This window comes from Myotis lucifugus, unplaced genomic scaffold (genome assembly GCF_000147115.1).
Source record: "Myotis lucifugus unplaced genomic scaffold, Myoluc2.0 scaffold_48, whole genome shotgun sequence".
Classification (NCBI taxonomy): Eukaryota; Metazoa; Chordata; class Mammalia; order Chiroptera; family Vespertilionidae; genus Myotis; species Myotis lucifugus.
In genome coordinates, this window is record NW_005871096.1 from 2,948,995 (window position 1) to 2,963,228 (window position 14,234).

Below are 14,234 nucleotides of genomic sequence, written 5' to 3' on the forward strand. Positions count from 1 at the left end.
GGATTGAGAGTGCCCGCTCATGCATCTAGGGAGAGAACTCAGAGACTCTAAGCCAGGCATCCGTCCCACTCCGCATGTAGCTCTTGAGTCTCTGTCCTTTCCCAACATTAAAAATTAGTGTCATCATGCTTTTAAAGGGGGGAGGGACGCATTAGTTCGCCAAGTTAGAAAAGGAGCACTCAGAACTCAGACTAACAAGAGATTTCCAGTGACTTCATGATGATCATTTCTCTTTTATCTTTAACTTCCAGACGGGTATGCTTTCTCTCAAGATGAAAATGGAATCGTCTCACAGTCAGAAGTGATTAGGGCCTATGATACCACAAAGCAGAGACCTGATGAATGGTGATGGGGAGGGGCGCCCAGCAGGCTCGCTGTGTCCCTGAGGAGCGCTCCCAGGTCTTCACCGGAATCTGCTGACCAATTGCAGCCTGGTCCAGGGAGGTGAAAGGTGGATCTGAGCTCATGTCGTTGATTGACATTCAGATTCATGTACATTATAGACATAAGCACTGTGCGATCTACTGTAACACCATCTCTTTCAGATTTTTTAAAGTCTTTGCTAAGTCTTTGTAAAGAGAAATTGAAAACGACCTTGTATTTTGCCAGGAGTGCTTTCTTACACTGAGAATAGATCAGTATTCTTAAGCCGTTCTTGTGGGGCTGTAACTGACAATTTATTGGTTATACCACAAAGCGACCAACCATTAAAAAAAAAACTCTAAAATGGTAATAAATGAGAGAGGCTCTTGATAGATTTCAGAATATGTTGGGGGGGGAAGAGCCAGCATTCTTAAGGAACTGACTCACCTTACTGAACAAAATTTCTAAACAAGACATTAATAAGTGTTTGTGTCAAAAATTGTCTCGATATGTGTTTGCCAAAGAAGTTCAATAAATGTATTTCTCACTCAGTAGTCATTTGCCCAGAAATTTGAGAGTTTACCTCCAGTCCTGCTATAAGATCTGCATGCTCGACTTTTCAAATCTAAGAGTGATTTGCAAAAATGAGTATTTCAAGGCATTTGCTACTAAAATCTGTGATGTTGCACCTTTGGCCTTACAAACGCTTTTTTCTCGTCTGTCTTGTGTATTTGTTCAAGTTAGAGGGCACGCGTGGTAATGTGACTCTTGTCGTTACAATACTGATTTCTACAACTGTGTTTATGTCTCAGTCCTTTCTAATGAGGTTTCATCATCATTTAGACTTTTCTAAAAATCTGGCTTCTGCTTTAGATGGAGTGATTATCGTTTTGTCTTAAAGTTTTCTCTCTTAAGAAAAATATGCTTATGTATTCACATGGGATTTCTCATGCTTCTGTCGGGATGTTTGAAATACCATGTCGGACAAACGCATGGGCTTTTGTCCTGTGATTTGGTTCTCCCTGTGCGTTCCCACTAGAGACGCCTGCTGTCTTATGTAGCACACGCTGTGTTATGCTGACTCCCTGAAACTTAAGGCTGAGAATTACTTCACAGTTCACTTGTCAAGCAGCTCCCAAAATTGGTCACATGCTGCTAATTGGCACAAATAAATAGTACATTTTCCCCATTAAAAAAAAATACCTATGTTACTCAAGCCTTATAACTTTGCCATCAAAGAACACTTTTCATCATGAGCTGGTTTTGTTCACATGTTCCAAACTGTATGTTCAGTTTCATTATTTAGAGCATTTTCAAGGCATCGGAAATGCCTATTTTGCTACCAACAATAAATGGTGAAGGGGCTGTTTTAAAACCACAACCAGTTTTCTACACTATTTTTTAAAATGATTCTTTCATTCAGGAAGAACTTCAAAAGGAATTCTAGTTTTCAGATACACTTCAGAGATTGATGCAAACTTTTTGCCTTTTATTCCCAAAAAGCCCGTTTGCCTTTAAGTGGACTTACCAGCAAAATAGGTAGAAATTCCTCTTTAAAAAGAAAAAAAGTAAACTAGAATTGAGAAGAGAGGTGATTTTCCAAATCACTCCTTGAATTGAATAATTTCACATTCTCTTCGCCCTTTTTCTCAATCTAGATTTAAAATTAGGCGGCACACCTTTCCTTTCGCTGTATTTTTAGCTATTTGGTTACAAGCATGCCTCCCACATTTTCTACAAATAAGAGAGGCTGTCACACATACATAATTCTAACCTAAAAGGGGCCAGGAGCTGACATATTTCACCTCCCAGTCCCTTCCCACTTGGGGTTTAGATGAAGAGAATCGTGAATCAAAACATCCAGCAAAGCCATAGGTGCAAGGTCATCCTCAAAATTCTGAAGTCACAGGCCTTGACTGTCTACTGAGTGGATCTATGAAAGTGGCTTTTCTGGGTCTCCTGACAGTTGAAGTCCAACCACAAAAATTAAACAAGAATGGCGGACATCCCTCCAGAGAACACCTCATAGCAGTTAACAGACACCAGTGGCTTCCACTTGCCCTCACCTCACTGGTGGCATTCTTCTCCAAAGCTTTAATAGGAAAATATGATGAATATAATAAAACTTAATGTTATGACTTCAGAAAACGAAAAGTTCTATTTTACCTCGAAACATGGATTGTTTCTGTGGAGCTCTTCAATATGAGTAGAATACTCATGATTAATAATGTATAGGATCATGATCAGAAATAGGACTAATTTATGCTTCTTTTGTCCCCTGGCCCTGTATTTGAATTATCAATATTAAGTCCATTTTTTTGCTTCTTGGGTGGGAGTGGGGCAGGTTGGGGGGCCGGGGGCAGCAGGGAGTGATCTCCTTGGTGAAACTTAAAATATAACATTGTGGTGGCAGTGACTTCATAGTGCTGGATTAGAGAAAACCCTCTGGTTTTTCCACCTGCCCAAGGAGAAAAACCGTCACACAGTTTACCAGGACTACAATAAACAGTTGAAATGGCTTTTCACGTGTATTTTCTGAAAATAAAGGACACGTACTCTGCCATTAAAGAGTCCCTTGTAGGGACACTGGCGAATGCTAACACCGTTGCTTTCAATATTTACAATTCAGAAAATACTACTTACAGCAGAAAATCCTCATTCGTTTCGGATTGAAAAGTTGAATAGTACAGTGACCCTGTGCATGAACTTTCTAAATGTTTTATATAACATATAAAAATATATTGGTGTCTCACACCCAGAAAGATGCTATATGGTAGAAATTGCTAGCAGGGAAATGGTGTTTCTCAGGAATGTAGTAAATTTAAAATGAGATCTGTGTGCCCACCCTCCCACTCCCCACTCTGACTGATGCAAGCCTGCTTCAGCAGGGGCGTGAAGTTAAGTCAGGTGAACTGTATTCAGCTCAATAATATTAGCCATTTACATAAATTGTGTGGTCATTCAATAGAATCAGTGATTCCTCTTAAGCATCTATTCTGACCATTACATTTATATTTTAATTTTGCAATTCTGCATCCTAAACATCCAATAGGAAAGTCACGGGGTAACTTGTTGGGCATTGAGTGCACTATACATCACTTATAATCTGCCATTTAAAATGTTCTTTCAGAAAACAAATGCTAGTCTGAAAGTAATAGATTGTATATTCGTAGTTTTAAGTTATTTATAACCAGGTCATCATTATTACAAAGCAAAATAATCGTCAGTGTTTATTTCTGTGTAGTTGCTCTTGGACGGTTCCTGATTTTAAAACTTGTATCATCAAGTAAGTCTATAATCTCATAATCATCTACAAAATTTATCAAGAAAATGCCCACCCCATTTAATCATATGGGCCAGTCCTATGAATTCTTTTTGTCAGTTACTTAATGTAACATAACACCATACAGTTTGTTACCTAAGTAATGCTTTTTAATGATGAATATTTCTATAATGCCTCTTAAAGAGACCATAGTCTGATTTTTCTCGCATTAAAATAACTGAAGTCACTTGTGAAACTTAGTTCTACTTTGCTGCATTTTAATTAACCTTCAACAGCTATTAAAATGGAATGTAAGTTAAATTTTAAAGGAAAGGAAATAAATGTTTTTCATTTTCCATCTTGATTTATTTTCTGTATGAGAGCAGCTGTGTTTTTGATAGGTTTATGGTTTGCATGAATTAATATTTAAAGTGGTCCAGGCCAATGCATGGCTATTGCTGTAAATCTTGATGTTTATTTTTCCTTTTAAAATTCTATCATGGCTTACCTGGAATTTAATATTCAGTGGACAAATTAATTGGTCTGCTGCACAACTTTTTTTAATAAGTAAATTATTTTATAAACAAATTTGAACAAATTTAATTGAAACTTTTGTTTAGCTGGCCTCTGAGAATCTCTTAATAAAGCTCACAAAACTCAGCAAATAAATCTCCCTTAAGTAGGAAAAAAGCTAAATTTCATACTTGCTTACTCTGAATTAACAGCAACTTTCCATAGGTAAATCTGCTCTTGCAAAGATGTGAGCAGAATATTAAAAATAATAATAAATATTTTTATGTTTCTTGGTTCTAGAATAGAAGCCATAACTGCAGTAAATACTATTTCTTCTTGTTTTACTACTTGAAACTTCATTTTTCACATTTTCAAGTTTATTAGGTTTAAAAAAAAAAAAAAACAGGCAGCCTTGCAAGGCAGCTACTATGGAAAATTGCAGTTTGCATTAGTGATAAAATTGCATTTTCAGCCCCATGAAAAGCCATTCCTGCCGAAACTGCTGTAGAAATTGTGAAGCTGCATGAGTGGAGAGTGTTGAATCTGTGGTCATAGTAGTTTTCTCAGGTTTGTTTATGTCGATGTTCAATGCACTGTGTTTTATAAATAGTTACTAAGTTGAGTAATAACCCGTTCTATGCAGTGTTACGTGTCATTGGCCTTTTGTGAATGTGCATGTTTTAAACTGCAAATTTTAAACATTTTGTCTTCTAATTGTTATTAAAAATGAAATAAACTTTACCATTACATAAAAAAATACTGTTAAAGTTTTAATTGCTAGTTTTAGAAACTATATTGTTTTATAAAACCTTCAAATCCACATAACTATATAGTCTGAGAAGGGGTATCCATTTAATAGCTTTATTAACATATTTTGTTTACAACCCCAGTGATATATAAAAATCCCTTCTTCTTTACCCACCTAAAGGAAACGTGGGGTGGAGTATATTAACATTGGTTTAGGAAGAAGGAGAGTTTTGGCAATTAAGTGTCAGAAAGAAAATATTATTTTAAGTGAAATTACTGTATTCTGATTCTGCAGTCAGAAAAGCCTTCCAGGATTGCCCCCCTTAATATGCAAATCAGCCTGCAAGTGAGCAGCTCCCCCCCCCCCCAGGGTAAATTTCTCAGGTCTCTAAACCCACCAGTGTTTTTTGTTTTTTGGGTGTTTTTTTTTCAGTTCATGAGAAAGTGGTTCGGTTTAGCCATTACATTTACAGCAAGTAACCAGAAAACGATGAAATTGCCATGTGACACAAAAGTACAGGAAACATCAGAAATGACAACAATAGTTCCATCAAAAATAGGCATGGTTGGCTAACCGGTAAGGAGCTGCACTCCAGCGACCTGCTGGCAGAGGCTTAGTTCGCAGACACTGAGGAAGCAATATGAGGTGCCCCTGGTTGTGTTCGAGTGAGGGCCCCAGTTCTTTCCAGTCTTCTCAGGGACAACAGTTGGGTGTGACTACCCCAAGCAAAACCCCACAGCAAAACAATATGCAGACAGAAAAGTTACCTGTAATGAATTCTTGTAAATTCAGTATGCTTCCTCGTTTAGAAGCTTTCATATTCTTATGGCTGTGGTACATTCACTTGTTATTTCACGTTTAAACTATGTAACTAGCGGTTCAAATAAGAATTCTCTGTCAGAATAACTTCATTAATAACGAATATTTAATTGCAATTTTAAAGTAGCCATGTACATATAAAAAAATGTTAACGATTTGTTCCTTGATAGTTTAAGATGCCCATAAATTCTTACTTTTGAAATGGATCAGATTGCTAATTATGATTGTGTATATTTTCAGGAGCCTTTTTGGTTACCTCATTTTAGGCAGGAAATTTCCTATGGACTTAGGTCAATCTGGGAAATTCTTCACCATGAGAAGGAGCTAATGATGACATCAATAAAGAATGGAGAGGCGGGGAAAATAAGAGGGAACAGTCTCTCCATTTGAACAATGAAAACTACAATCTGCTGGCTTTAGAATGAAATAACCATTTTAAAGCAAACCTACTATACTAAATGTGTGTGTGTGGGGGGGGGGGAGGGCGGGGTATGCAGATGATAACATAAACTCACAGGCCATTAGTACCCAACAGGGTAGGAAGGTGCTCTGTCCCAGGCCATAACGGTAAATGAGCCAGGTATCAGAGGAGGCCATGGATTATCATGGACTAACTCTGTCAAACCATCGGACCATGTTCTCTGTTCCCTGCACTCCCATCAACAGTTACACCTGCCCTCCCACAGTACTTACCTTTCATTTTTATTTTAGGGTATTTCATCTGCTTTCTATCATTTATCATTAACAACGACACAGCTCCCTCCCTACTAGAATGCAAGTGATATGAGGCAGGGACCCTAACTACCTATTTCTCATGACAGCCCTAAACAGTAAGGTACCATTAATATTTCTATTTTACAGATGAAAAACACACACACACACACACACAGTGAAATGAAGTGGCCCAAAGTCAATCAGTTTATAAGTAAGAGCCAGAAAACTAACCCAGACACTAGACACTATGACCCTAAAATCTGTGCTAACTCACCTTCTGGTTTTATGTTTCTCATGTGTAAAGGAAGAGATATTTGTCATGTAGTATTTCTATCTGTATTTTATATCATTCTGGGTTCTCATAATGTAGCACAAACACTACTGACCCTTATAATCCATTCTCTCTATAAGACATGTACAATAGTACACAATTAACCACTGTTCCCCCAATAGATTTCCCTGAGAAAATTAGGCCTTCTAGGTAGGTGTCGTAAAGAATGTAGACTCAAATTCATTGGGAGGGTAACAAAGCATCAGACCAGTTTCCTCCATGTTCTGTAGTGTGGCGGGCTTCGGTGAGCACCTCCTGGGAGTCTGAAGTGACCCGATGTTAGCTTGGCTGTCTAATCTTTCCAAAATGAAGATGTCATCAAGTGACTCTCCCTCATAAAATCCTTCAAGGCTCCTTCTTGTATTTGATAAACATCCGACCACCATGGTTTCCAAGATCTCTTATCTGATCCTGCTTGTCTCTCCACTCTCTTCTTTGAATTCTTTGTCTAGTTTCCAGGATGCTCCTTGTCCTTTCACACTGTGGGTGCTTCTCTGCCTCCCTGTGAATTCTGTGCTCTTCCCCTCATTTCCAGACTCCTCTCCCCCTGGCCATCCAGTCTTCTTCACTCAGCTCCCACTCATCGCTCCCTGCTCAGTGCAGCCTCATCGCCTCCAGGATGAGTGAGGTGCCCTTTGCCTGGGCTGCCAGCGTGCTCTGTATGCACTTGCCCTATCGTTGCAATTCTAAGTGTTGGATTAGGGGTTCATCTTCTCCTACGTGGCTGTGAGCTCTTGGAAAGCAGGAAAGATAACGTGCTTCTTTTATAAGGTACCCATAACATCATACATAGTTGCTGTGATGCCTAAAGTCCATGTGAAAAGTGCCTCCTTGAATCAAAACTGTATGTTAGTCCGACCAGTGTTGCTCAGTGGTTGAATGTCGACCTATGAACCAGGAGGTCATGACTCGATTCCTGATCAGGGCACATGCCCAGGTTGCAGACTCAATCCCCAGTGGGGGGCATGCAGGAGGCAGCCAATCAATGATTTTTTCTCATCATTGATGTTTCTCTCCCTTCATCTCTGAAATCAATAAATGTATTTTTTTAAAAGAAGAAGAAGAACTGCATGTTCTTCACCTTGTTACTCCCATCCTCTAGCACAGTGCCTGACCCATTAGTGTGTCCAACATGTGATTGTTGAATGGAACGATTCCTGCAAATCTGCCACAGTATGGCCTTTTCACCCTGGGATGTGAATAATAATATTATCAGCTACCTGGCTTCCAGAGAGAAGTGCAAAGACATGTACTAGATGTCAACAAGTACGTGGGGATATGATTTGATTCAGTGTCACTGAATGCCATATTTCAGTAAGGTGCACAATGCTGGCCTCATTTTAAACAATTTATAGCCAGTGAACTTGACTGATGGGAGCATGCTGCTACGGAAGGGAAATGTGCAGATGTGAGCTTTCAGCATTCTTCAGCATTATCCTGCCTAAGAGATAAAAACTGCTCCCCAAAGGGATGGCAAATAAAAGTACAGCTACTTGAGAAACCTGACAACCTAGATGGTTATCAGTGGGGGCAGTCCTGCCCCCTAGAGGACATTGTGAAATTGTCTGGGTGCATCTTTCTCCTTAATGTTTGGGGCTGGGGCAGGTGTGCTATGGGCATTCATGGGAGAGATCCTGCAATACCTGGCACAGTCCACATATCATGACTTTGGAATGTCCCACCATTCCTTTTGGTAGAAAAACCTAACCCCATTGTCCCTATAAGGTAATAGTTGCACTACCTTAATATACACTGAATTTTCCAGATATAGAATAACTATGCAAATCAAAAGAATATCAAACTTTGCTTTGTTTGGAAAAAAAATCACAAACAGCAGCAGCACAACTGTGGTGTTTGAGTTGCCAATCTAGCAAACCTGCATCAGTCTGGCCTGGCCGGTGGGGCTCAGTGATTGAGCATCCACCCTTGGACAAGGAGGTCACAGTTCAACTCCCTGTCAAGGCCCATGCCTGGGTTGTGGGCTCAATCCCCAATAGGGGGTGTGCAGGAGGCAGCTGATCAATGATCCTCATCATTAATGTTTCTATCTCTCCCTCTCCCTTCCTTTCTCTAAAATCAGTAAAAACATATTTAAAAAAAAAACAAACCTGCATTTGTCCTGATTTGGAAATGTTACATGCCAGTTATCTTGTGTAAGAGGTTTGCATCTGAGTCCTTGGTTAGTCTGCTCAAGCCATTATATTTTGAAATCAATTAATTTTCCTTTCTTTCTTCTTTCTATTTACCATTAGGGCATTGTATGGATTTCTTCAATTATATGTGTAATATGAGTAGTGGTATCTATGAATTTCACACGAGGACAGTTCAAGGGATGTCACCAAACAATTGTCCTAAGGAGAGCTCACTGGCTCCAGCAGAGTTGACAATCTCCGCCTTAGAGAGAGGGGCCGGGCCTCGTGCTCTGCTCTGCAGGGGGTTTCATGCGTGGAAGCATCAAAACCTCAACGCAGCCCTAGCCGGTTTGGCTCACTGCATGGAGTGTCAGCCCACAAACTGCAGGGTCTGGAGTTTGATTCAGGTCAAGGGCATGTACCTCGGTTGCAGGATCGATCCCTGGCCCTGGTTGGGCCCGTGCGGGAGGCAACTAATCGATGTGTCTCTCTCACACAGATGTTTCTCTCTCTGTCTCTCCCCTTCCCTTCTGCTTGCACTGAAAATCAATGGAAAAATAACCTGTGGGATCTTGGGAAAGTTGCTTCACTTCTCTGTGCCGGTTTCCAAATGTAAAATAGAAATTATAATAACTCCCCGTTGACTTTTTTGGGAGGATAAAATAAGTGAGTGCAGATAAATACTTACAATGGTGTGTGGCTCATGAGAGCCCAGGTGACGATTAGCTTAAAAATATAAAAAGCCATATTTAACGAACATGAATAAAGCCAGTCTAATTACAGAAGAATGTGTTCCAGAGCATGTTCTCAAATGTACATCCTTTTATGCTCAGCCTTTTTTCTGTTCCTCCCTCCCTCCCTCCTTCCCTCCTCTTCTCCCTTCCCCTTCCTTCTTTCCCTTCTTCCTTTCTTTCTTTTGTTCCTTCATTATGGGGGCTAATTTGAGATACAGGAGAAAGCAGGAGACTGGAAGGCAGGGCTCCTTGGCCGTTAGACTGGGCAAAGGCTCAGTATCTTTAAACTTACTTCAGAAACGTAGGCCCAAGAGACTCTTGGGTCCGAATTTTACTCTAACGAACTGTATTTGAAAACAGCTGCTAAGGGTGACCTGTGATAGTATGAATTCATTTAGGCCTGGATTCCCAAACATCTACAGGAGCCAGGCAGGTAACAGAACTGAGGGAGACGGGCCAGGTAGGGGGGACCAGGCAGAAGGCTGGCAAATGTCAAGTGTCCTGTCCGAAAAGGGCCGGCCGGAGCCTAGGGCAGTTCACATCTTCTATGGGTCACAAGAAGCCAGAAATCCAGATTCTTAGGAGAAAGAGCCCAACACGTCTGAGGGTGGCATGCAGCCCACCAGCTGATACTCGAGAAAAATTCACTTCCTTGACTGCTTTCATGAGCCCAGTGCAGGAAATAGCTTTTGAATGTAGTTCAAAATCAATGTGAGATCTTTTTTCTTTGCATTTCAAATGTGAAGTGTTAAGTAAAAATTTTCCTTTTATTGGATAGCAAAGAGTATCATTAAAGAGATGAAATGAAGCGCTTTGCTCTAAAATTTCAAATAGATTTCATGAAAACAAGTATTTTATTTATTCTAACCCAGCAGGATACATGCCCAAATGCATAGTCATCAGACATGGAACTCAGTGACGTTTGCAATATGTAACACTAGATGATTATAACCAGTAGCTGGACTTTGAACTCCACAGTTAATATTAACATAAAAAATTACAGTGTGACTACTAAATAATTAGTACCGTCAATGTGGTAAATCCATTAAATTATAAATCTTTACATTTGTACATAATTCATTTTACATATAAATGTTTTAAGACCCAACTGTCCAACTTTCACTTCAACAGAAAATATTGCTGAACAAAAAGTCTGCAGTAAATATTCCCTCAGGTGGGTGGGGGAAATGCGTTCACATACGTCCTGTGTTACCATGAATAGCTGAGTAAATACTGAAAACTTTAAACGCCTCCTGTGGTTATCAAAATCTTGTATTCTGAAAAAAGCTCTTATAGTTTAAACACAATTTAATTATTAACTTAAAAAGTACCTGTTTCTGATGATGCTAACATTATTCATAGTTAGGTCGCTCCCAAAATCATAAATAGGTTGTTCACTGTCCCCTCAGTTTACTTAGTAGTAAATTCTTTTAAGTGGACCTTCAACAATTACTAGTACAACCAGGTATTGCCCTTTGCTTATTTATGCATATATTTGTATTATAATTCACTAAACAACTTATAATGAGAAAAGAACATGTAGACTTTTTCTAAACAATACAGCTGAGTTGTCCAATAAAACATCTTCAACCTGTTGGCAACTGTAAAGTTTGAACTATTGTATCTTTTGAATAAAAGTAGCATAAATTGAAATGTACTGGTCACCATGTTTTCAAAGCCAGAAAGCAGTTATCTAACACAGTCATGCTGTGACTGGAGCCAGGAACCTGAAGACTAGAAAGCGTCGTATTTTCCTAACTCTCCTCCATGGCATCGCTGGGTTCCAGGGAAGTGTCCTCGCAAATATCTGTGGCATTGACAGCAGCATCCCACCCGCCTGCCCTTATACCGCGTGATGGATGTCTGGCCGGGGCCTGTCAACTGGAACTGAAGTCTGGACAGGTCTTCCCAGGCAGTGGGGGCTCCTGCTGGAGCGGGTACGCAAAGTATTGGGGTGACACCAGGAAACCGGACGGCTGGGTCAGGTGGATGGGGTGGCCTGTGGTGTACGGCGGAGGTGGCGAGGGCACCAAGCAGCCTGGCTCTGCCCTGGCAAAGGAGAACCTTCGGATGGAGCCGCCCGTGGAGCTGGAGCTGGTGGCTGTGCTGGACTGCCTGGAAGGTGCTCTGAGGTTCGTGGAGGTCAAGATCATGGGCAGGGTCTCTGTCTGGTAGCTGCGGAGGGAGAAGCGGATTGGCTGCTGGGAGGGCTCCTTGGGTCTCAAGCAGGTGCAGCAATAGATGGCCACTAAAGAGCCCAGGATGATGAAGGCGATGAAGATGGAGCCGACAATCAGGAAAGGGACGTAGACAGGCTCTAAAAGGCAAAAACAAAAAAAAGGGACATAGACAGATGCTGGGACAGGGGTCTCCCAAACTCCGGGCAGCTCAGGGGTGGGAGGTGGGCGGCTCAGTACTCCCACTGGTCAGCCCAACTTCTCAGAGCTTGTTACTGGTAACTTCTAGAGTGTAAACTGTGATGAGGGAATATTCTTGCTCCTAGCGGAGAGGAAGGAAACTGATACTGTAGCCTCTGTTAGCAATTAGCCATCATATTGCACATCTGGAAGTCAGAAGGAACAGGCTCGATCCTGTTCACGCACTGAGGAAAGGAAACGGTGGGTTTTTCTTGGTTACTGTAACTCTGGGTTTAAATCCGGGTTTTAGTAGTTTTATCACGGTGGGGCCTTAGGGCTTTGACCCATAGCTGAGGCTGAAAGTCCATCTCCCATCCCAGAATCTCCAATCTAAGCGAAGAGAACTAGGCCTGTTAAATGAGACCCTCCGGAATTTGCCAGACTATGGAAAGAGCTGTGTGAAGAAACCCACAGTGGGCCCCAATTAACTGTCTCCTAATGCATCACAAATGGTCATCTCTGGATGTTTCCAGAAATAAGTGGGGATGCCTACTCCAGCAGCCACACATCTGCCTCTCAACTCCCACGCAAACCCTGCCAAGGTGAGGCTGATCTTTAGGTAGATCATGATGCACATCGTGGCGTTGGTGGCCCAGACTGTGTGTGAGAGCATCCTTCCGGCAGAGCAAACCCCAACTTCCTTGTCTCTCTACAAGGCAGACAGGAAATGTCCCACCCCAGCGGCACCCCCTGACCGATAGAGCCACACGTGCAGGCCGCCTCCAGCTTAGAGACAGAAGAAAGAAAACCTGTTGCCCAAGGCCCTACCTCTGCGTGGCTCTCTTTTATTTGTCATCTGATTCAAGTCTCATGGAGGTGGGCATGATAGGCTCTATTTTCCAGATATGGAAAGATACCAGACAGTTTTCTACGTTCCCCGAGGCAGTGGGTGACGGGGAACTATCAACCCCCAATTCTGTGGGCTCCTAGGTGTAAGCTCCTCAGTGGACCACCCATTCGGCCAGGTTTGGTTACACCTGTGGAAGGCGGGGGTGAGGGGATGAGCACTGCTCAGCGTCCCTGCACTCGCGTGCCATCCACGGCCTGCCTCGGAGAGTGGCATGCCCGTTGTAGCGGTGAGAGGAGGCCCAGAGCAGTCCCGTAACTGGCCCAAGGTGACACCGCTGGCAAACCACAAAGCCACAGCCGGTGAGAACCTGCCAGACCCCAGCGCAGTGAGTGCGGGGGCTGCGCTCCCTCTGAGCAGAGCCCGTGGGCCCCCCCGCAGTAGACTGGTCGCTTACGCTCACTCTGTACCTACAGACAGCAACCGGGTGCCCCGAGGTGAGAAAAGAGTATCTTTCTGCCTAGAGTGCCCGACTTTCCGCTGGTGATCTTTTCTCCAGTAGCCGCTTCCCAAATCCTCCTGGCTGGGCAGCCCGACCCCCAAAGCTGGATTTCTTGAAAGTCCAATGAAATTCTAGGGAAGAGCGGGCTCCCCTTTCCTCTGGGTTACGCACCCCTCTCCTGGCGGGGGCAGGAGGGGGAGCGCCAGCCTCATTCATTCATTCATTCATTCTCTCCCCACCTCTCCTCGCCTGGCCGGGCCGTCTCTCCCAGGCTTCGGACCTCCGCCCGCGCCCGAGTCGGGGGTGCGGGGCGCTCAGCTCCGCCCGCTCCTCCGGTTTCCGGGCCGTAAAACCATCGCCCGGGGCTCTAAAGGGTTTCCCTGATGTTCGGACTCAGGTGGGAAGGTCTTTTTTTTTTTTTTTTTTTTCTGTTAGCGTGTAAAGTTGCTCTGCTGGGGTTGTGATTTATTCCGCTCTGAAGTGAGCGGAAATTTGACCCGTGTTTTCCGACGTGAGAATAGGGGGCGGGGAAGCCCCGGCGACCCTGGTTTCTAAATCTCCGCCGCGAGGACCCCGGCCTCTCTGAAAGGCGTGACAATAGGGGGTGGGCTGCAGAGGGTAATTCGATGCAGAGAAATGAAAGGAAGTCGGAAAATGGGAGAGCGGTTTAGAAACGCTACCAAAAGACCACAAAGGGGGGGGAGAAGTGGCTGAAGTTCCCTAGCGCTGCGGGGCTGCAGAGGAGCGCGCCCCAAGAGTTGCATTCTCCGCGCCCTCGGCACCTTCCGGAGTGACGGGGCCCGCAATGGTCGCCCTCGTCACCCCCAGAATCAAAGGCCAGCCTAGTGGCTGCCCCCACAGACCTTCTGTGTAGCCGCCCGCCGAGCCCGGGGCCTCGGCGGCTTTCCCAAA

At 43.0% G+C, this 14,234-nt stretch overlaps 2 protein-coding genes across 2 annotated transcripts in view; one reads left to right on the plus strand and one right to left on the minus strand.

Moving 5' to 3' along the window:
- ATP8A1 (ATPase phospholipid transporting 8A1) overlaps positions 1-4,895 on the plus strand; it is a 207,296-nt gene extending 202,401 nt beyond the window's left edge. The window contains 1 exon segment of the mRNA XM_023753617.1: positions 252-4,895. Coding sequence (XP_023609385.1) covers positions 252-349 — 98 coding nt within the window. The 3' untranslated portion in view covers positions 350-4,895.
- Positions 4,896-10,504: 5,609 nt separating this feature from the next.
- SHISA3 (shisa family member 3) overlaps positions 10,505-14,234 on the minus strand; it is an 11,476-nt gene continuing 7,746 nt past the window's right edge. The window contains exon 2 of the mRNA XM_023753665.1: positions 10,505-11,933. Within this exon, the coding sequence (XP_023609433.1) occupies positions 11,494-11,933 (440 nt within the window). The 3' untranslated portion in view covers positions 10,505-11,493. The remainder of the gene's footprint in view (positions 11,934-14,234) is intronic.